The 21,748-nt window shown below is 50.7% G+C and overlaps 1 protein-coding gene across 1 annotated transcript; it reads left to right on the forward strand.

Annotated features, from left to right (window-relative positions):
- The first annotated feature begins 7,947 nt into the window (after positions 1-7,947).
- On the forward strand, positions 7,948-18,734 carry LOC133349381 (troponin C, slow skeletal and cardiac muscles-like). Its single transcript, XM_061562759.1, has 6 exons — positions 7,948-8,094; positions 12,521-12,551; positions 13,890-14,036; positions 15,671-15,785; positions 16,794-16,930; positions 17,881-18,734. Exons 1-6 carry the CDS (start codon positions 8,068-8,070, stop codon positions 17,910-17,912), a joined length of 489 nt encoding a protein of 162 aa, XP_061418743.1. The 5' UTR covers positions 7,948-8,067; the 3' UTR covers positions 17,913-18,734.
- The last annotated feature ends 3,014 nt before the right edge of the window (positions 18,735-21,748 follow it).

Raw genomic sequence — 21,748 nt, forward strand, 5'->3', positions numbered from 1 at the left:
CATAACCGGTGCAACATGAATGTGCATGAACACAGGCAGGCAGGCAGGCACGCAGACACATTAAAGGCCGGGGCTAATAATGTCGCAAGATCCACGGGCAGATCTGCAGGCGATGCTTGAAGCGCTGCCACGCGGGGATCGGCTGCTGATGACTGCTGCTCTGTCAGATGCGATTCTGTGGCCGTCTGGAACGCGCTTCCTTCAGATATTAGAAAGCCACTGGAGCTATGAACTTTACAATCTAGACTGTATCTAGATTGTATCTCGATTGAAAACGCACTTCTTTAGAACGGCTTTTTGTGTTCCGTTTGTTGTACGCGTGTTGAACTTTTATATTCATATTCACGTAGATAGGTTGAACTTATTTCGCACCATGCGTCGCCACCGGTGCTAAGCGGAGGTGCGGGGGAAGAAAGAGAGGACGATGCCCGCTCGCTTCATCTGCTCCGACGACGTCTGCTGGATGAGCCGTGCGCAGCTGATGCTTCTAGCAGCAAATGTTGAATGTGCGCAGAGGAGGGAGGGAGGGGGGGCTGTGCCCCCCCACAATCTGTTGTCAATGAACTAAGTTGGTCTGATGGACACGGACCTCATGTAAGTTTAACGTAAACATGAACAAAGTGTGAATATGAAAAACATTTTTAAATTGCCACATGTTACTTGCAAATCTTAGGGAACAAAGATATTATTAATATTTGATGGTTTAATCGTAGTTTTCCCCCAGTTGAGAAATGTTCGGGTATTTGTTCAGCATTATATGTTTTTTTTAGCGATGGGAGGAGGAGATGGGAGAACCCGGAGAAAAGCCACGCAGACCAGGGCTGGTGCAGTAAATACAAAGTCCACGCAGCACGATGCACGAGTCAGGAACCAAACCCAGGCCCTTCTCGCTGTGGGGCACAAGTCTAACCACGGCACCGCCCTGCCGCCCCTGATGGGAGGATGGATCCTCTGCTCAGAACCGTGCCTTTTGCTGTCTAGAAATCACCTTTCTGGTACAGAATTACTCTTACTGGCGGACAGCCTGGCCTGTGCCGGTCATGCAAAGAGCCAGGCCGCTACCCCAGGAGCCAAATTCCTGCGATCTGCGTCGTTAATAACGGCGGGCACTTTGACAGGCCTCGTGCTGCTGCTCTGCTGTAGCGTAGGGGGGCGCCTCGGTGGCAGACAGGCGAGAGGGGGTCTCCCTCCCGTTGGGTTGCACCGAATTAAATGAAATGTAGGTGCCATGGACCAATAAGTTGTCTGAAGGACAGCTCTGATGCCAAACTTGAGCAACAAACTACATAAGCAGGCAATACGCCTCGACGCATATCTGTTCCACCACGTAAACATTTTATTACACAGCCCTTCAGCAACACGTTCATCTGGGAGTGCATCATTTCAGCGGCATTGATTCAACACAAGCAAACTTTGGACCAGTTTCGACATTCAGTGTCTCGTCAGCAGAGGCCAGCTTGCTTGAACCAACGCTGATGGTCCTGGCAGGTGTTATAGGCAAGGAGAGGGTCCTTGCCTGAGTCCTAGTTTGAGGCAAAGTTATACCACACAGGACATAATAACCCACGTCGTTGTGGAGCATATCGGGAACATAAAAAATAAACCTGAGTAGATAAAGTTCATCAGCCTTGTCAGTTGATTGAATTGAAATATGGGCGGACTGGACCCAATAGCCACCCAGAGAGGCGGGATTTGTTATCGTGCACGAGCCCAGTCCAGATATTTCACTCTTCGGTACCACCTGAGCTGGTATAGTTTGAGTGGTTACAACCTCTTTACGTGGCCAATAACAGTGCATTTTACGTTACATCCACTTGGAATTATTGGGGTCATCAAACAATCCATTCCGGTTACCCAGAAAGAGAAAAAAAACATTGGTACTCATTTAATGCTATCTTAGGCGGTACCAACATTTCCTCTGGCCCATCGACTGTGAGCCCCCCGGAGTGAGAGACCTACGAACCTGGACGAATGAATGAACATTTCCGCGGACGATCACGCCGCAATTCTCGGCTCAACTCGCTTCAGTCGTGGCTACCAGCGGCCCGCCTCAAAATAACCGCGCGATCGAACGGCAGCAAATATTCCCGACGGCCGCCTCGCCCGCGTCCAGGGGCCCGAGCAGCCCTCCGTTGGCCTCTGTAAGTGCCTTCGCCACCCACCCCACCCCCCGTCTCTCCCTCTCTCTCTCTCGTCCCAGGCATTTTAAGCGCGGGGCTCGAGTGGTCGGCGCGTCTAATGCGCCGGCGAACGGAACGCGCCGCGCTCGCCAGTGGCATCGCGCGCCGGGGAGCCAACGCGGGTCCCTGGTACCGAGGAATCGCGCCGCGCCGCGCTTGTGACAGCTGTTGTTGATTTTGTCCAAACATTATCTTTTGAGTGACGTGGTGGAGGGGGTGGGGTGGGGTGGGGAGGGCTCATGCCCGCGATCCGTTGTTTGTGGAACAAGAGAGGGAAATTCGCTCTCGCTCTCTCTCCTACCCTTGTAAGGTCGCGCGCGACGAGACGTGTTCGCTGCAGCGGCGTTGCGGTGTGATTTGTTTTTAGTTTTCAATTGTTGCGAATCGATAGGTGGGACGCAGTGTAGCTCATTCGTCTTCGGTCATCGGGCATGATCGATCCACTGCTGGATGAACGCCTCCCCTTCTCGTGATCCTATATTTCTAGACGTTGCAGATGGATCTACAAACCTGCACGCGAGCTGATTCCATTGATCCATGCCCGTGGGTACTCTCGGATGCCATCCCTGCCTCGGCTGCGACTTTCGCCCTCAGTCTTGACTGCTGGCCATCATTCCTCTCGGTCATGTGTTGCTATCCATGCCCGCTTACAGGCAAAAACACAATTTCCTTCACTCCTTTAACCCGTATATGTGGCGGCACACGCCTGTAATCCAGGATGATCGAATAGCGTGGGCGCGTTACAATTAATAATTATTATAATTATTATTATACTGAAGTATGTTCTATAATCCACGTGTCCAACTTCCTGCTTCTCGGTGTAATTCCAAGCATGCTCCTTGACGTATTTAATGATGAGTTTCTTTGTCGATCAACCAGCAATGTCACAGCAGCTGATTCACATTGATTAAAAGCGCTCTTCAGCCACATCTGTTATTGCTTCTGCACTGCTAAGCTCGCATTTATAAAAAAAAACCCCTCAAACCCCCAGAATGCCAGATATCTCGAGCATGAGTTAAACACCCAGCTTGGGTTCAATCCAGCACATCATCCATCTGGGGTCAGTAAAATCAACACTGTGTGGTGAGGCTCCACAACCTCGTGTTAAGCCGACGAGAGAGTGGTTTCTCTGTGGAGAGACTGCCCCTAGCCATAGGAATGTAGAATTACCACCACTGCTTCACTGCTTAAGGATCATCAATGGAGATGAGCGGCGGTCAACATTTGTTTGAACATGGGGACACTTGGACTACTTTTCAATAATAATAATCATCATCATCTTCGTCAGCCAGGATCTTATCCACTGCTGATTGAAGGCCCTCACCAATCTCTTCACTGTCGTTCATGATGTTGCGATGAAACAAGTCGTCTCGCTCCTGCACGCGAGCCGATTTAATTTCGCCTGCCAATAATCTCCTGGCCCCTGGTGAAAGCCACTGCAGACACGCGACTAATTTTACAATTGACTCCGGTTTATTTAAGTAAATCTCGCGCAAAGCCGCTGAGACAACACGGCTCTCGAGATCGAATGAGCCGTAAATATCTCCAAGAATTAAAATATCTTCGCGTTCTCTAACGAATCACTTTCCATCTGGGCACGCGTGCCACCCGAAACACAATCACACGTGACATTGCACGTGACTGAAGGCTGGGGAGCTTAGGGTGCGAGTATGGAAGTGCAGCACAACGATGTATTTTGATGCACTGCCCCCTGGCGCTCACCACGTGGCCACGCAGCTCTATGGCAACCTGCGTGGTGGCCTTCCACCAAAGCGCAATCCAAGATCGACCCTTCCTAGCGCCTCAGATCCAGCATATGGCGGGCGGTTTGGTCACAGGCCCTGTGACTGAACAGACGAGATTTTAGTATTTTTGCACTATTCCTGATTTGATGGGGGAATTTTTGTTCTTATTTAAATTTCCTGTGTTCCATCGTGTTTGGGCGGATTATTCATTATCATTATCACCATCAGCAGCCACTATCCGTCCACGTCGTCGTCGTCGTCTTCATCATCACCACCGCTGGATGAAGACCTCCTCCCCAGGTCACCGCTCACGATCCTGCGATGCGACAACGCAGCTGGCCCGCGAGCGCGATGCTGATTTTCCGATCATTCGGCCTAAACAGAAAAAAAAACCATCCCCCAAATCTCGCGACAAACCAATTTCATTGACGAACCCGAATAACGGTTTCACGCCCTTATTAGCGCCTCGCCGCACTCGCCTGATCACGCAGACCATAGGTATTGTTACGCGGTGACGGCTGTGTGTGTAGGAATAACGACTCACGGGACGGGGAGAACAGAGGGAATCATTAAAGGCAGAGCTAAGGACAGATGGGGGGAGTCTATTTTGAGCTCAGTTTCCAGTGAACCCTGCTCCCGTTCTGAACCGTGCGACGGACGCACCAAGAGTGGTGCGACGCTAAGTTCTTTGCCACGTAAGATCAAGTCAACAATGCAAATATAGAGCGGCGGATTAGGCGACCTTTGCCTACAGCAGAGGTTCTCCAAGTGAGGTCTCCGGAGCGGCCGCGGGGACCCGCCACGCTCCTCCGCGTAGCCCGCGGAGGAGCAACGCAAACGCAGGTCGATCCCGAAACGGCGCACCTTTTGAACATTTGACCCGTGATATTTAATTTCAAAATGAAGTTAAGCAAACTCCCCCCATTGAACTACCCCGTCGCTAAGATCTAGAATTCCCTCGCCGAGACAAAGAGCTCGCAGCTGCGTTGTTTGAACATTCCAGCCGTGTTGTATGACTGGCATTTAGAGAGATGAGTGATGGCGTTTCATTCAGGCGAAGTGTGGTGCCTGTACGGATTGCATGCAGGGCGCTAGGGAATATCATCTCAGTGCCGGTAAAGACATTGAAATCGGTGGAGGCCAGGGCAGCAATAGGCAGAGGAGAAGAAGAGGGAGGAAGGCCTTTAGCGCGGACTTGAAAACCTATGATCGCTTAAGCAGCTGCGGACAAAATTTTGATGTAAAGCTTTCGTGACTGCAGGGATTCATATTATTGGTTATTTCGGTAAAGTCACGTAGAAGGGAAATAATAATTTCACACCTGATGATGATTGCTTGTGTTTCAGTCGAAACGTCGTGAGAATTTTTATTGTTTTATATTTGTATTATTTTATTATTTCCCTTCTACGTGACTTTACCGAAAGAACCAAGAATACAGCTGCGGACAGTCAGAGGTGGGAAATGGACATGGAGCAGGGCTGGGGGAGCTACATCCCGTAAATTACCTCCATGCGGACCGCGGCCAAATGAGGACTGCCACTGTTAAATGCCCCGCAAACAATAATCATCCGTCGCTGCAAGCATATTAGCCGCACTAATCGGGTACTAGAAGGGGAGGGGGACATTTTCTACTTGAGAACAACGCCGTGTTTCTAATTGTATGGTGTTTAGAGCTTAGTCACTCCCGTCACTGCAAAGGGCCTCTTGTATTGACAGAAGTGCGTATAAGGTGCGTGTGTGCTTATGTGGAAGGAGCGGTAGTGCAGTGGTGAGCGCGCTGCACTACGGACTCGGCTAACCCGGGCGATCCGGGTTCGATTCCAGCTCACCGGTCAGAACCAGTGACGATTATCTGGACCGGTACCTGGTGCGGTGTGTAAACATCGTCACCAGGGAGACAAAGGCGGCCGGGCGTGGTGCTGGCCACACTCCCTTCGTGTGCCGTGCCGACCTTCAAAAGTCTGTTTAGGCTCTACGTGGGAATCTTTGTGCTAATGTGTGATTAACCCACCAACACGATATTTGAAAGTACTGTTCGTCGCTAAGTAAGGGACAGGGGTGCCCAGTGCCGGATTAAGCTAGTGCGGGGCCTGTAGCATGATGTTATAAAGGGGTCCCAAATAATAAAAAAAAACATTAATATTAAAACGCATAATTTTTAAAAACTTGCACAGTAAAGTATTTGTTTTTATGTATTTGCTATACAGCCAGATAATACGACAAATCGCTAACCTTAAACACCCAGTCGTTCGTAAAAGTTGAAGGCGGTGTAGTACTATAGTAATAGAGCAAGTGCAGAATCACTGAACCTGAATTGATAGCTTGAACGCATTTAGCGAGGGGCCCTTGAAAGGGCGGGGTCCGTAGCTACTACATATGTAGTAGTAGCTACTACACATGTAGTAGTAGCTACTACACATGTAGTAGTAGTAGCTACATTTGTAGCTACTTGTGCTACTCGGATAATCCGGCACTGGGTGTGCCGCTGCTGTATGGGGAGGGGGTGGGGGGCTCTGACCGGAGGGTCTTCGTTGCTGCAGTGGAGAAGTGAGAGGCGATCGTAGGGTCCAGCCGTATTTTTTTCAACGGAGACCCGATATTAAATAAATAACTACATCTATTTCCAATGACTGACATTTCTATTCGGGATCTCAACAAAAGCAGTCGGGATCCGCATTGCCTGCCGCTTTTGGACGAAGAATGGTCACAGTCCCATTAATATCCACGCGTATCAGTGCAATAGCTGTCACCATCAATCATCGTTAGCCATGATCTATCCACTGTGGGATGGACATACCCTCCCTCCCAGCCCCCAGAGCTCGCTACCATCTCTCACGTTCTTGAGATGCAACGATCCATCTAAGTTCAGGGGTCGGCACCTAAAATAACAAGAAAATATTTTTTTGTTCTCATTCGGTCAAAAAAAACCAACTCAATATTTCAAGAGCCGCAATGCAAAGTGAAGAACGCGACGAAGAGGCCCTTAGAGAGTCCACGGGTCTGCAGGTTCCCGACCCGTGGACTCGCAGGAGCCAGACGGGTTGTTGTTGTTGTTGCTGCATCGCAACACATTCACACACCACACGCATCACGTGCCAGCAAATACACATGTTATGATGTCTCGATACATGTCGATAATAATAACGAGTCAATCTACTGCCGAATGAAGGCATTCCCATGCCGAATCAGTCATGGCGCTGCTTGACCATACTGCACCACGCTGCTTTGTTCGGGTACCCATCATCGGTTCAGACACCACTCGCCACTGATGTCAGCCGTGGCTTTGCAAATCGGTGGAGGTAAAAGAGAATTTGATTTCGACCGATTACATTTGTAGGGTTCGCTCGCATCCTGCCACGGCCATGCACCATCAGCAGTAGAAGCACGAATATCACCATCACCACCATCACCACCATCACCACCATCACCATCACCACCACCATCACCACCAGCACCACCATCACCACCATCACCAGCACCACCATCACCACCATCACCACCATCACCACCACCAGCACCATCACCACCATCACCACCATCACCACCAGCAATAGAAACAGGAAACCCACAAAAGCAGTAGCAACTCGAACGGCACCTCCATCATCAACGTCACGCTCCCCACCTGTCGTCACGACACGCATACACATAACAGCACATGCACATACGTGTGCGAATGCGTGTTGGGCCGGATGGCTTAGACGGGGGGGTGGGGGTGCTCATACCTATCAATGCTGTCCCTTCAGGGACCCCCAAAATTCGTTAGGGTGGCCGAGACCCCCACCCCTACACCGCGCGGGTCCCTTCCTCTGCACAGACCCCAGTGGCGTTGGCTGGCGACGCCGGGCGCGTGCGTGTCGCGCGTTCCTGTGCACCAGCCTATGCCCATATCAGTCTCTGTCGTGGTTGATTTCTACCGGGAAGCGTTTGGAGGGTGGGGGCGAGGTGGGGAGGGGGTGTCTGTGGCACCGAGAGGGAGGAAGGGTTTGGTTGGTGGGTGGGGTAATTGGACGGGCGCGATGGGACAGGGCAGGGGAGGGCAGTGCAGGGTAGCGAAGGGCAGGGGCGGGAAGGACGCTATATAAGCCAGGGCACCTCCCGCGCCGCTCCCGTACTGCCCACGAAACAAATCGGACCGGGCAGCCATGGCGGAAGACGTGGATAGAGCGGCCGTGAGTGACCCACACGCACACACGCACGCACACAAACACAGGTATCATAGGTGAGCATGTGATGCGATGGGGGCATTTCAGAACAACGTCTCTCATTGATGATGCTCGACTACGGGTTAATACGATTTAAGAGCAACGCCGTTGCACAAGGTGCTCCAGGCTCTGGGCAGTCATCTCTCAGGTACAATAAAGCCAGGATGTATCATGTAATAGAAGAATATCTCATGTTCCATGAAGGGGTAGAGCCAGGTGTCCACGCGGTGTCTTCAATGGTGTGTTAATACACATCTGACAAAAAAAAAACCGGGACTTTTAATGTCCTGGGACGAATTACAGATTTCCCGAGACAGCTTCCTCCACAAGAGGACAATTATGGGAAAACCAGGACAGGTGGCAACGCCACACTGGTAGCGTTGCATTTTGTGAAGTGTTGCAAGCTGGCAGTATTCGACTGTGGCACCAGCGTGTAAAGTTCACTTCGCTGCAGCTACGACCCAGCTGAGCGGCCACGCTGACTGGGAAATCTACAGAATTCTCGAGAGAATTGAGCCGTAGAATACCCATGCAAAGGGGCTCCCTAAATACCGCTGCACAATGGAGTCAGCATACGTTTAATGCAGGCGCACTATAACGCACATGCTTAGGACAGGTGGTATCATATATACTATTGTATACAACCAAGAGACTCATACGTAAATGAAAATTGGCTGAACATACAAATGTAGGACCCCGCTGATAAATTATTGAGACTCAGTGCGGCTTTCCCAGAGTAATAAATGGTATTGAGTGTATATAATTAACGAAACTATTTAATTTCGCAGGTAAAGCCCACTGAGCTATTAGCTATTTTTAGAGGCGACTTAGCATGGCTTATATCATCATCATCATCATCACCACACGTGAAAATGTATAGTAGTGGCCAAATCATCTAAATGGACGATGCTTAACGCGGAGGGAAAAACGTGAGGAACCCTAAAAAAATCCACACGACCCCGGGGAGAGAGAGAACACGCGAATTCCAGATATACAGCAGGCATCGTCAGGGTCCGGGATCGAACCGACGACTTCCTGCCTACCAGGCGATGGAGCTAACATCTCGCCACCACTTGCTAGGTAGTCAGGGCGTGGCAGTTCAGCAGGCGTATTCTTGAATTCATCTGTGCGGAGCTTTGAGTGATATCACCTAGTACCTGTCGTGGGTTGTCTCTGGCTTCCTCCCGCGTGCAAAACTCTCAATTCGGATTGGCCACACGCCCCGATGTGGCAGGCACCCTCGTGTCGACTCGGCGAGGCTTGCATGAAGTGATAATACTTAAATAACAAAAGCACGTTCTTATTATTTTATTATTATTTGTACTTTAGCCAGACATGAGCCCATTGCGGCGAAAGGGCTTGTTTAGAAGATGCGACTCGTGGCAAGTGAACGGGTTGCAGCGATGGCTGTCATCGAACGTGGTGCACCGTTGAAGAGAATGACGTAGCGCTTGTGACGTCAGAGTTGCACGTGTTAGACATGACAAGACAGCTACAAGGCAGCCCTGCAGGTGAATATAGCAGGACAATCAGTTTAACACGTAGGCTTTCGCCACCAATATCATCCATAATACAAGTTTGGCTGTCGCCTGATGAAGCTAGTTATAATTACTCTCGAAACGTCGTACTCATAGTGTAAACGTTGTGGCTTTACTCTCCAACACATGCTGTACGAGTAACGAATTGGCACGTTCTGTTTACGTGACAAACCTTACTAATTGACTGTGTCGGTGGTGGCGGGCTTAACGGCACATTTATATATTGTCTGAATCGGTTATTATATTCTGAATCAGACTCGTTCATCTCCCCCGCATCCATTGAGATGAGCAGCTCTGTTAGGCAGACGGCCACAGCCCAAGGCTGGCGGCAGTGGCGGCAGCCACAGGGACATCGCACAGGGAGGCAACGCGCCACACTCGCACGGGAGCAGGAAAATAACCCCCCCCCCTCTCTAAGCTTTGCTCCCACGAGTGAACAATGACCTCGTACAGCCCGGCCCAGCTGCTGTGTGCGCGCTCACGCGCCCGAGTGTAGCGGTGTCACTTGGCCACTCACTTCGACGCAGAAACCCTCCCGAAAAAGCGTCGAGCGTCACTGAAGATTTTCCTGGAAAATAAATAAATAAGCAAATGCCGTCGTCGTTGTTGTTGTTTGTTTAAATGTTTGCACGAGCATTCCATTGACCAAATGCCTCGTCGTGTTTGTTGTTGTTGTTGTTATCACTGTAATGTTTTAACATTGCCAATCACCCCCTTTCCTTGTCCGTGCAATTCACAACCCACAGTCTTGCGAAAAAGTTTGAGGACATATTGTACCATTCTCCCACGTGTTTACGTTGATCAAGGTTCAAGGAGTAATTCACGGACCGTGAACCCGGTGGCCAGAGTTCGATTTCTGGCCACGGTTCACATCAGTGGCGAGTGATGCATGAACTGGTCCTAGACGCCAACTTGACGAACCAGACCAGCGTGGTGAAGTATGGTCAAACAATGCCCGTGACCTACACGGTGTGGGGGGAGGGGGGCGCGGGGCTTCCATCCAGCAGTGGATTGACAAACAGACGACAAATATAAATCATGGATAAAGAGCCACCAGCTGGAATCAATATGTTGCTAAGATATTTAGCGTTTGCATTGCAGCATAATTTGCCTCCGTGCCAACATAGTCCTGAAAGCACGGGGGCATTAAATATAACGCACAGTCCCTTATCAATCCGCTGATGATTGAAGTCTTCCCCATATTGTGTCATCCATGCGCCTTGTTTGACCATACTTCACCCCGTTGGTCGGTGCAATTGAAGGGGAGTACCCCAGCCCTGGTTCAGACGTCAATCACCGCCTACGATATCCGTGGGCAGGAATCAGATTCAGGATAAGCGGGCAAGTGGCGCGGTGTGCCACCCAGGTGATAAGCCATCTTGATGCTGCTGCTGCTGCTGAGTTGACAGTTGTGCACAGGCACAGATTAGGCGCTTAAACAATGATGTTTTGTGTGTGGGAGATAAAACAATAAAAGCGCTGGTTGATGCGAGGAAATCAACCGACAACAACGTAGAGGCTGGGTCATGGCGTCGTAGCGGCTGGGTCACGGCAACGCTATTTGTCAAGCCGAATTATATTTCATGAAGATGAGCGGTTGATCAATTGCCGAGTCTGCGAGCGCTGGGTAAATTAATATCCCATTCAAAAATCGTCCGGCGCTGCATCGTAATTCTCGGTATAAACGATTTCATCCGAGGATATCTAACGCCTCGCGTTCTTTTTCTTTAATGAACAATCAGGCTACCAAAGCATGCGCTCGGTATACATATAAAGACCGTGGGCTTGAGTTGAGTGGGTTCCCGTGGAGAACATGCGATGCATCAACAGACACACATTATCCGCGTGAACAAATTCGCACCGTTCCGGCGAACAGCGACCTCCACTGCACCCTCCTGCCTCCCACGGTAGCCGGTGATGTCAAGTCAACCTGCTCTCTCGAAGCGCGCTAACGTCAGCTGCTGGTAGCACATTCGCCCCGAATTAAAGTCCACGCCAATACCCCCTCTTCTCCTCCTCCTCCTCCTCCTCCTCCGTAAGATTACCACCCCAATTGTTCTCAGTCTCCCTCCCCACCCTGGAGCTTCATTCACCTCTCTCTTGGTGACTCCTTGGTCTTCATAATCGCACCCCCCCACACACTTACTCCCCCTCCCCCGGTGTCTGCCACGAATCCACAATCTCTTGCCACCTTCATCCAGTTCGCTCCAAAAAAAAAGAGACTTCGGATTGCATCCCAGCACCGCTTCTTGTGTCCACCTCTCTCCACATTCGCTCTTGTTGGCACCTCCGATTAGCACGGTCGGCTGCGTCATGTTGTCAAAGAAGCTCAACATACATTCACGATCCCTTTGCTGACCTCGCCCGTCGGTCATCCCAGAGTCCTTGTTCCATGATTCTGGCCAGCCGACAGTCCGCTTTCTTTTGCTCCGTCAATTAAGTCTCGTTTCGGAATGTGTACTTTAGTTTCTAAATGTGTCCCCTCCCCATGATGTTCAAAGTCCTCCTTTCAATTGCTACTTTGCCATGCTTTTGCTGTCCGTTATAAATAACAAATTACTCACTTTTCCCTGCTTCCAATACAGTACACGCAAGCCGCCACATGCGTTGTACAGCGTCTAGAGATACAGACACATGTAGAAACAACATACATACAATGTGTATGCCTTTGCATAGTATTAGATAAGCTGGGCGAGAATACCTATACCCCATTTTAACTGATGTCACCATGCCCACATAAGTAACGGGGTATATGGACTTACCGTCCATCCTGCGTATATATTCTGCTTAATGTTGTGTGGATGTCGATTTGACCTTTGACTGTGTGCGGCTGGGTGTGTGTGTGTGTCCGACAGGTAGAGCAGCTGACGGAAGAGCAAAAAAAAGGTAAAGTATCTCTCTCTCTCTCTCTCTCGCGCAATTATGTTTGACATTGCACATGTGGGACTCGTCGTAGGAAGCATTGTGACGTCACCCACCACGTGTCAGGAGCGCCCCTTGCACGTGCCCTGCAAAGAGTGCTTGTCGCCCGGGGAATCAGCCAAAGGTTATTTTTGATTTAATTCTCAGAGCTGGACTTTGATGTTTAATGCAGTGAGTGACAACCCTTAGATTAAACGTCAGCGCTGCTGTCAATCCATTGCTGCATGTCTGACCATACCTCACCACGTGTCTATCGAACTCGAATCGCATATCTGCGTTTGTTTTTGTTCGGGCTAAAATCAGCACACACTCCGCATGCCACCGGCTCGAGCTGATAGTGGCCGTGAGCGTACACATTCACTTACGCACGCGCACACACTGACACAGACGCACATGAGCGTGGGGCACTCAGGGTACATCAGGGACCGTAGTTCCCCCCCCTCCCTGTCCCAAAACGGCCAGACCCTCGAGCTCTCTGTCCTTGTACGCCCATGAGAGAGAGAGAGAGAGAGCGAGAGAGCGACGCGTCACGAATAGCAGAATCCGACGCCAGCTTTGTCCCTGGGCGGCCACTTCACCCCAAGCGGGACACGAGCCAGATTCGTGTCCATTCATACAGCCGCCACCACCACCACCCACTACCCACTACCCACCCCCTCGACACAATACCAGACACGCATCCACGCCAGCTATGTGATGAATTGTCACTGATTCATTGTTATGCCTGACTCAACAGGATTATTATTATTATTTGATTAGAAACCAGATTCTTTAGTGGGGATTTATTTTCTGGAACGGTCTGCGTCGCTTTTGTTCGTTCATCCAGCAGCGGATCGACTGCTGGATGTCAGAGCCTCACCACGTCGTGCAGTTCACAGGGGATGCTTCACCCATTCCATAGCACGCTGCTCGGTGCGGGTTGGTGACGTTGGGGCATCAGCAGCGGCTGATACAACACTCGCCACTAGCCATGGCTGAGAATCGAACTCGGTTTCGCCAAGTTCACAGGGCAGCGCGCGGACCGCCGCGCACCCTGGATTATTAGCGCTCGATAGACACAAAATTTCCGCTGCTGCTGCTGATGATGATGATGATGATAACGATGAAGAAGCCGATGTTGCTGACGATGTCTGTAGCGATGAAATGATGACATCGGCTCGGCTGCTGCAGGCGCTGGGCGAAGTTTCACATCACAGGGCCACGGGGGTTTAGCGACATCTTGGGGAGGCCTTCTTGATCCAGCAGTGGATTGACCATGACTCATGCTGACGATGATAATGGTGGTGATGATGTGTGGTGCAGAATTCCGGGCCGCCTTTGACATCTTCGTGCAAGACGCCGAGGATGGCTGCATCAGCACCAAGGAGCTGGGGAAGGTGCTGCGAATGTTGGGGCAGAACCCCTCGCCAGACGAGCTCCAGGAGATGATTGACGAGGTGGACGAAGATGGTGAGAGCGGACAGGGCTCAACGAGCGCGCGATGATGATGTGTGGTGGTGATGATGATGGTGTGTGGTGATGATGATGTGTGGTGATGACGGTGTGGTGATAATGTGTGGTGATGATCTGTGGTGATGATGATTTGTGTTGATGGTGATGTGGTTATGATGGTGATGTGGTGATGATATGTGGTGGTGATGATGTGTGGTGGTGATGATCATAGTGTGGTGATGGTGATTGTGGTGATGATGGTGATGATAGTGGTGATGATGATGGTGGTGATGGTGGTGATGATGGTGGTGGTGGTGATGATGATGGTGGTGATGATGATGGGGGTGATGGTGGTGATGATGGTGGTGATGATGATGGTGGTGATGATGATGGTGGTGGTGTCAAGGGAGGAGAATGGTCAGAGAGGCACGGAGACAGACGCAGGAGTGACACAGTGATGGAGAAACACGAGGAAAGTGACAAAGAGAGTCGTCGGCACGAGAGGAGAGAGGCGTAGGCTGAGCGAGACGGAGAGAGGCAGACAGCGGCGTGGGTGGCGATGGTGCAGGCCGTGCAACTGCGCTGGGGAACAACCACGGGGTGACGATGTCAGGGGATGGAGGATGCGGGAGTTCACACCCGTGCCAAGGAGACGGTCAGACACAGAGACACAGAGAGCCAGACAGACATGCGGAGCAGATTTTAGATCGCTAGACGGAGTCACGGACACACGGCCAACAATGGGTTAATGCTATTAATATCTGACCTTTCGTTATTACATTCGCGGTGATGATGATGATGATGATGAGTCACTACAATACGTTGGCACTGGCCTATGCCTACCACACGTGACCTGATACACGTGTGCGGTTTGACCTTTGAGGATGAATATCTGTTGAATGGGAAGCGATAGTCCCTCGATTATCTGAACCCGTCCTGGGCCTCCCGTAGGTCGACTCAGCTTAAAATAAGTACCTTGTGCGGGATGTAAACATTGCCACTTGGGAGACAAAGGCGGCCGGGCGTCGTGCTGGCCACTCGCCGCCTCGTGTGCCGTGCTGGCCTTCATAGTTGGTCGATAACAGCACTTGCCCCAACAGTCTTTCCAGGCTACACGGGGGATCTTTGTTTATTGCAGGTGAAAACCCTACCTGGCACTGGGGAGACAAATACGGTCGGGGGTGGTTGGTGTTGGTCTGCCCATCCCACCACCCGCCATCATGATGTGTTGTGCCTTCCTTAATTGGAGCACTTGCCCTCCACAGCTGTTTGGCTACATGGATGGACTTTGCCTTTTTATTGTCAGTATCAAAACGACATTTTTTCACACTCTCACCGTTAAACACATATATAGTCCACAATCATTCAGCATAGTTATGCACCAATATGGAAACGTGTGGATTGGTGTGTGGGGTCAGTGCCTTGAAAAGGTCCCTCCTCTGCTGCTGTTCCCACAGTCTAGAATTCCCAATGACCATATCTCCGTGCAAAGTGCATTCATACACAGCGACACGACGATGGTTTGCATCTTTACGATGGAAGGACGAAGTGAGCGTCTTCTCCGGGCGGATAGGGGCGGTGGGACCTCGACGCCGCGAAGTTTAACTCTGCCCGTTCGGTGTGTTGTCCGCGCGGGACGGCGCCGCTTGCAGGCAGCGGCACCGTGGACTTCGAGGAGTTCCTCATCATGATGGTGCGCAGCATGAAAGAGGAGAGCAAGGGGAAGTCAGAAGAGGAGCTGAGCGAACTCTACCGCATGTTTGACAAGTGAGGGCCTCGTCAAGCGGGCGCGGCGTTCACGACGTCACTCCCGTAGCCTCCTCTGGCTCAGACAACCTCCACTTCCACAGAGGATGCCGCTAATCGCTTGTGCCGTACGAAATAAAGAAGCGTGTCCCCCGCCCCCCCCCCCCACACTCGCAGCAGCGGCGAGATGTTAACTACCTCGCCTCGTATGCGGTCTCAGTGTTGAGAGACACGAGTCATACAGCGTTGCCCCCTCGCACGCACGCCTGAGTTTTCTCCGTGCACTCCGGTTTCCTCCCACATGTAAAACACTCGTGAATTTGACAACACCTTCATATATAGAGGACTGCAGAGCTTGCGGGGGTGGTGGGGGGGTCGGAAGCGGCTCACTGCCTGGCTGCCGCCTCTCCGGCTCGTCCGTGGCTCCTGGTGCTCGCGCCTCTGAGTCGTTCTCCGAGTCGTTCTCCGAGTCGTTCTCCGAGTCGTTCTCTCTCTCTTCGAGAGCGATGAGCGGACACCGTGCGGCAGCCGCGCGTTTCAAAGTTTAAATTATTATTATCATCATCACATCATCACATACGTTTGTGACATTGGCGCTGATGCTGACATGCATGATCATTATGATGTTGAAGATGACGACGATGGCGGTGGTGAAATAATTGCTAACTATGCTGATTACGATGCCTCTGCTACTGCTGCTGCTGATGATGATGACGACTGTGAAAGTGGTTCTGCTGCTGCTGATGGTAGCGGCAAATTTATTTCTGCTGCTTATGATTATGCTGATGCTATTAATGATGACGTTGCTGCTGATAACGCTGCTGCTGATAATGATGCTGCTGCTGATAACGCTGCTGCTGATAATGATTCTGCTGCTGATGATTAGGCTGCTGATGATGATGCTGCTGATGATGATGAGGCTGCTGATAATGATGCTGCTGATAACGCTGCTGCTGATAATAATGCTGCTGGTGATGATGTGGCTGCTGATGATGCTGATGATAATGCTGCTGCTGATGATGTGTACAGAAACGGTGACGGCTACATCGATCTGGAGGAGCTCAAGGTGATGCTGCACGCCACGGGGGAGGACATCACAGACGACGATATCGAGGAGCTCTTTGCGGACGGAGACAAAAACGGCGACGGATTTATCGATTACGACGGTGAGCATTTGAGACACCAACACGCTCTCTGCTCAGTACTGGGCACGTACGCACGTGCTGGACCTCGTTCGCACCGTACGTAGCCAACCGCGCCAATCGGGGGTGCAGTTCACCCGCGAGATGGACGTCTCGTGCGCAAGGGTGTTCAGTGTGCTAACTGACGCGCGCGCCCATAGCAAATATGAAATGACACTTTCAATGTATATAGATTATACATCAATAGCCCAGCTATTGTGCAACGTTGGGCCAAGGTTGGGGTGACGTGGGGCCAACAGTTTCAATCTGAGTCACGATGACGGTGGTAGTTTCATCCTCATGCTAACGGTGGCCCAACGCTGCAAGTCTTCGGTGTTACGGGAACTTATGCGACCTCGAGCAGGAGTCGCGAGTCACTGGCCACCGCGTTCGTACCGAACACTCAAGGGGACCGCCTTGACAATGACGTTACACTATTAACGTTACGCTCAAACACTTACCAGCATCACTATTAACACCCGCTTCGTAGCGGACACAATACTGAATACGCTGAATATAAGGAGGCTAACGTTTCGTGAATGGCCCTTTTGCAGAGCTCAACACAGCAGGATCCTCTTGGCCTAGGGACTTTGCATTCGTGAAATAACGAAGTAGAGGTCAAGTGCTGGTGGTAGTGGCAATAGTGAGCTGTGCAATCTGAGTCACGGTGATGGTGGTGGTCGTGATGGTGGTGTTCTAGCGTCACTCAATGGCCGTTAATTCAGAGCCTCGATTATATTGATGAGGGTATTGATGACGGTAATGATGGTCAAGGACATTTAATATAATATACTGGCGGCCCCAGACATGTAGCGACATCCCTATGCCGAGGTCGAGCAGCTGCACAGCACACGGTATCTGAGAACGATCGCGTTGTTCCTTACATGCGCGTCACCGCCGCTGTTTCAATGTCTCGCTCTTGCGTTGTTTTGCAGAATTCATGGAATTCATGAAGGGAGTGGATTAATGGAATCTTCCGTATACCCCCTCGGATATTACGATAACATCTACAACAACAACCACAAACAACCCAAAATACGACGTGCATTCATACACGAGTGAAACGAAAACTATGCCTAGGCGACGATAAGAGCCGTACAACATAGCCATGGCATAGTGTGGCTTCTTCAACAACTATATCGCCTACACATACATATGTAAATCATTACAACAGGGCCCTTGAGTAAGTTAACAATGGCTTGGATCGAGTTGGTCCTCCGTTTGCACCTTTGCTTTCGTGAAAAAACGCAACCCAGAAGGACGCATGCGGCTCTTATCTAGTGGCTGGCTCCACGCGAGCTTGATGACTTTGTGAACGAGATTAACAAACACAAACGCAGAGGAAACATTGTGAAGTTACTTTCGCGGGCGTGCCCGCTTTCGAGCGCTAACGATGTCCTGAAAATAATTTTAGAGTCGTTTTCTTTCATTGTTATTATTGTTAACGAAGCGTCAATATTCTGTGAATATCCCGAGGTTCTGTAGTTACTAGAGAAGAGCTGCCGGTTTTCATGTGGTCGCGTGTGAGGATGTAAGCGCTCTGTGTAAGGTGTTGGACATACAGATGACATCAACGCGAAGTCGAGAGAATCTGGTAAATCCAGAAACAGAATTCTTCCATTCATAACAACCAATTGATGGCGTTTCTGGTTTATGTTGAAATACAATGTTATGTACAATTTTACACTGTAGGTACCAGCGTACGATTATGTTATACAGATGAGATTGGTCAATTTTATAACTGCTCGTTTCAAGAACTAAGCCTGTGTAATAAATATATTGTACGTGACTTTCATGCGTTTCTCGTTGTCATGATTTATGTACGATACAAATTAAAGCCATCGTATTTCTGGGAGGCTCAAATGGAACACGTGGTCGTAAGTTAAACACGTGGGCTTTCGCCACCAATATTATCCACAACAGAGGTTTCTGGGTTCGATCGCGTAAATAAATAAATACATGTGCCGTTAAACCCGCCACCACCCGACACAGCCATTTAGTAAGGTTTGTCACGGAGACAAAACGTGCTAATTCTTTACTAGTGCAGCACACCGGCATGTTGGAGAGTGAAAGCCTCTACAACATTTACAATTCCAATACTGTGACGTTTCGCCAATAATTTATTAATAATAATTTACTACGATAATGAGCCAAGAATGTCTGTGTGTCCCGCGCGTGACGTCACTCCACGTCGATCAGCCCCCCTCATTAATAATAATTAGCGGGTGACGTCACTCCACATGGAGGGGGCGAGGCACCTCCTCCCCCCTCCTCAGCGTCAACTCACAACCCTCACTACATAGGCAGAACCCTCACGTCACGTGATCTCCGTAATGCTCTTGAGACATCGAAGTAAAAAGGACGTCCTGATGAACACGGGATTATAACCTTAAAATTAAATAGGTCTGTGTCACCGCGGCCTTACAAATTGCACACGCATTGATGCAATGAGTATATCACGTCGCGTTCTGCTTGTCGCTTGCAAGTTTCAGATTTACTGAAATGCACCTGTCCTTGGACGGGCAAAAGGCTAGTCGCGTTATTTATAAATGTGTCGCGATCTAACCCAAAAACGTTGATTATGAATAATATTGGTCGCGAAAGCCTACGTGTTAAAAAGGCTAGTCGTTAAGAATAATAACCTCTATCTTGATTTGAAGATTTCCTGACTGCAGGAACCCATACTCTTTGCTTCTTTCGGTAAAGTCACGTAGGTAGAAAAAGAAAAAAAGAAAAAAGAAAATATCACAACGTTTCGATCGCCACACAAGCGGTCGTCCTCGGCCGGAAAAAATAATCCAGCAGTGTAACTGCTGAACCAGCGAGAGAGCTGTTACAACAAGAGGCTATATATGTGGCGATGGGCAAGCAAGCGGGGTCTGAGCTGGAAAGAAAGTAGTAGTAGAGTCGAGAGCCCCTCCTTCCGTTGTAGCCCCGCCTACATCGGACAACCACACGCACTCAAACCACGCCTCTAAACCCACTGCCCCCCGAGCTGATTCGCTCGCAATCACGTTCGCACCCGCCCCACTGCTCACAGGGCCCCGCCCACTATTCCGGTAACTCCATCCACTACCGAGGTAGCTCCACCCCCTACTGAGGTAGCTCCACCCCCTACTGAGGTAGCTCCACCCCCTGTTCAAGTAGCTCCACCCCCTCTTGAGGTAGCTCCACCCCCTCCTGAGGTAGCTCCACCCCCTCCTGAGGTAGCTCCACCCCCTCCTGAGGTAGCTCCACCCCCTGTTCAAGTAGCTCCACCCCCTACTGAGGTAGCTCCACCCCCTCCTGAGGTAGCTCCACCCACTACTCGGGTAGCTCCACCCACTATTATGGTAGCTCCACCCCCTACTGAGGTAGCTCCACCCACTACTCGGGTAGCCCCACCCCACTGCTCAGGTAGAGTTCTGGTAGAGGCGTGCAGGAGTCCTGCGTTCCAGGGCGGCCTATAGATGGTGACACCATAGAACTACGTCTGAGACCCCTTCAAGTTGACCTCTAACCTACTGCTGTTGCGGCGCTGCACGTTTGCAACATCTCGCCTTCAAAGTAATATTTTCATTCTCAAAGCTGGGAATTATTTCCTGCGTGCTAACCAATGTGACCACCGCTTCACCCGAGGTTGAATACGACTGACGATGCGCTCCCCAAATTTCACCAGGCTCACTGTTCATGAACTCTTGGAAGTGCTTGCACAAAGGATAGTAACATCTCATCCTGTGTTCTCTGGAACCATGAATAGATTGATATTGGTTCAGTACGTGGTGATATTGTTGTGTGAACGCTCACGTGCAGGCCAGGATAGACCCAGGTGTGTGGTTAGCGCCACTCAAAGGGGAGGCAATGAACGTGGTTCCGTCCACACGCCAGCCATAATCGCAGCGTTTATTAAGCTCGTTAAGTCCAAGAGCCATTGTCACGGTGACGGACGCCCTTGTGGTTAATTTCTAAAGCAAAGTGGGGACAAGGAGAGGCGGGGGGTGGGTGTTTCTCAATGATGACACACCAAGTGGCTTGCTCCGTATTTCGCGAGATTGCAAATTGTCTCAGAGATCAAATGGCACCGCGCCGAGATGCCTAAAGGGCGCATTCAGATCCCAAACGGGAATTTTCTGTCAAATGAATGATCTCGCATTGCAATTAAGCGACTTAATCAAATGATAGATGTTGCGATGGGATGACGAGGAGCAGGGAACTGTTGCATTGCCACCGTAATCGCTCACTCTCAAATGATACAGGCAAGAAGAGGAACCACAGTTTCAGGGTTTGCTGGTTGGTCGGCGCCGTGTCCGACGTTTCGCTCCACGGAATTCAGTCCCTGCCGAAGCTCCCAGCAGGTGGGTCGCGAATCGTCGAGCATCGCGCGGTAACAGCCCGAACACACTCACGCAGGGGCATCTGCACATCAGCGCACGTCTGCGTTTCTCTCCCTCCTCCATCAAGAAGGTGTGACAGAGATTCCGAGTATGCTGACGACGGAACATTACACCGCACCTTCGATTGGCGCCCTTGGCCACGCACGGTGCGAAAGAAGTTCAACAAGCGTGCACACGCACAACCCGCGCAGTGCGAATGCTCTCGGGTGAGGACATATTTCTTCCCGGGTTGCTAACCTGGACAGACCCGGCGGAAAGTAATCCCTGGGTAAGAGAACCCGCCCTTGTTACCCCCCACCCCCCACCCCGTGTCAAGTCACGGGGAAATGGAGGCAGTAGGGCATGGGGCGGTAGGTGAAGGTTATAGCCAGAGATGACGCTCCTTGGACAGCCCACTGCCTCGGCGGTGATGCACAAGCATAGAAACACA

This window comes from Lethenteron reissneri, chromosome 30 (assembly GCF_015708825.2).
Source record: "Lethenteron reissneri isolate LAM-NWPU_2019-01 chromosome 30, ASM1570882v1, whole genome shotgun sequence".
Taxonomy (NCBI): Eukaryota; Metazoa; Chordata; class Hyperoartia; order Petromyzontiformes; family Petromyzontidae; genus Lethenteron; species Lethenteron reissneri.

Bases quoted from the DNA above. Each gene is read 5' to 3' on its own strand.
- LOC133349381 (XM_061562759.1), top strand. From the start codon at position 8,068: ATGGCGGAAGACGTGGATAGAGCGGCC. The intron at 15,786-16,793 runs GTGAGGGCCTCG...TGATGTGTACAG, and splicing joins CTCTACCGCATGTTTGACAA to AAACGGTGACGGCTACATCG. The intron at 16,931-17,880 runs GTGAGCATTTGA...GTTGTTTTGCAG, and splicing joins CGGATTTATCGATTACGACG to AATTCATGGAATTCATGAAG.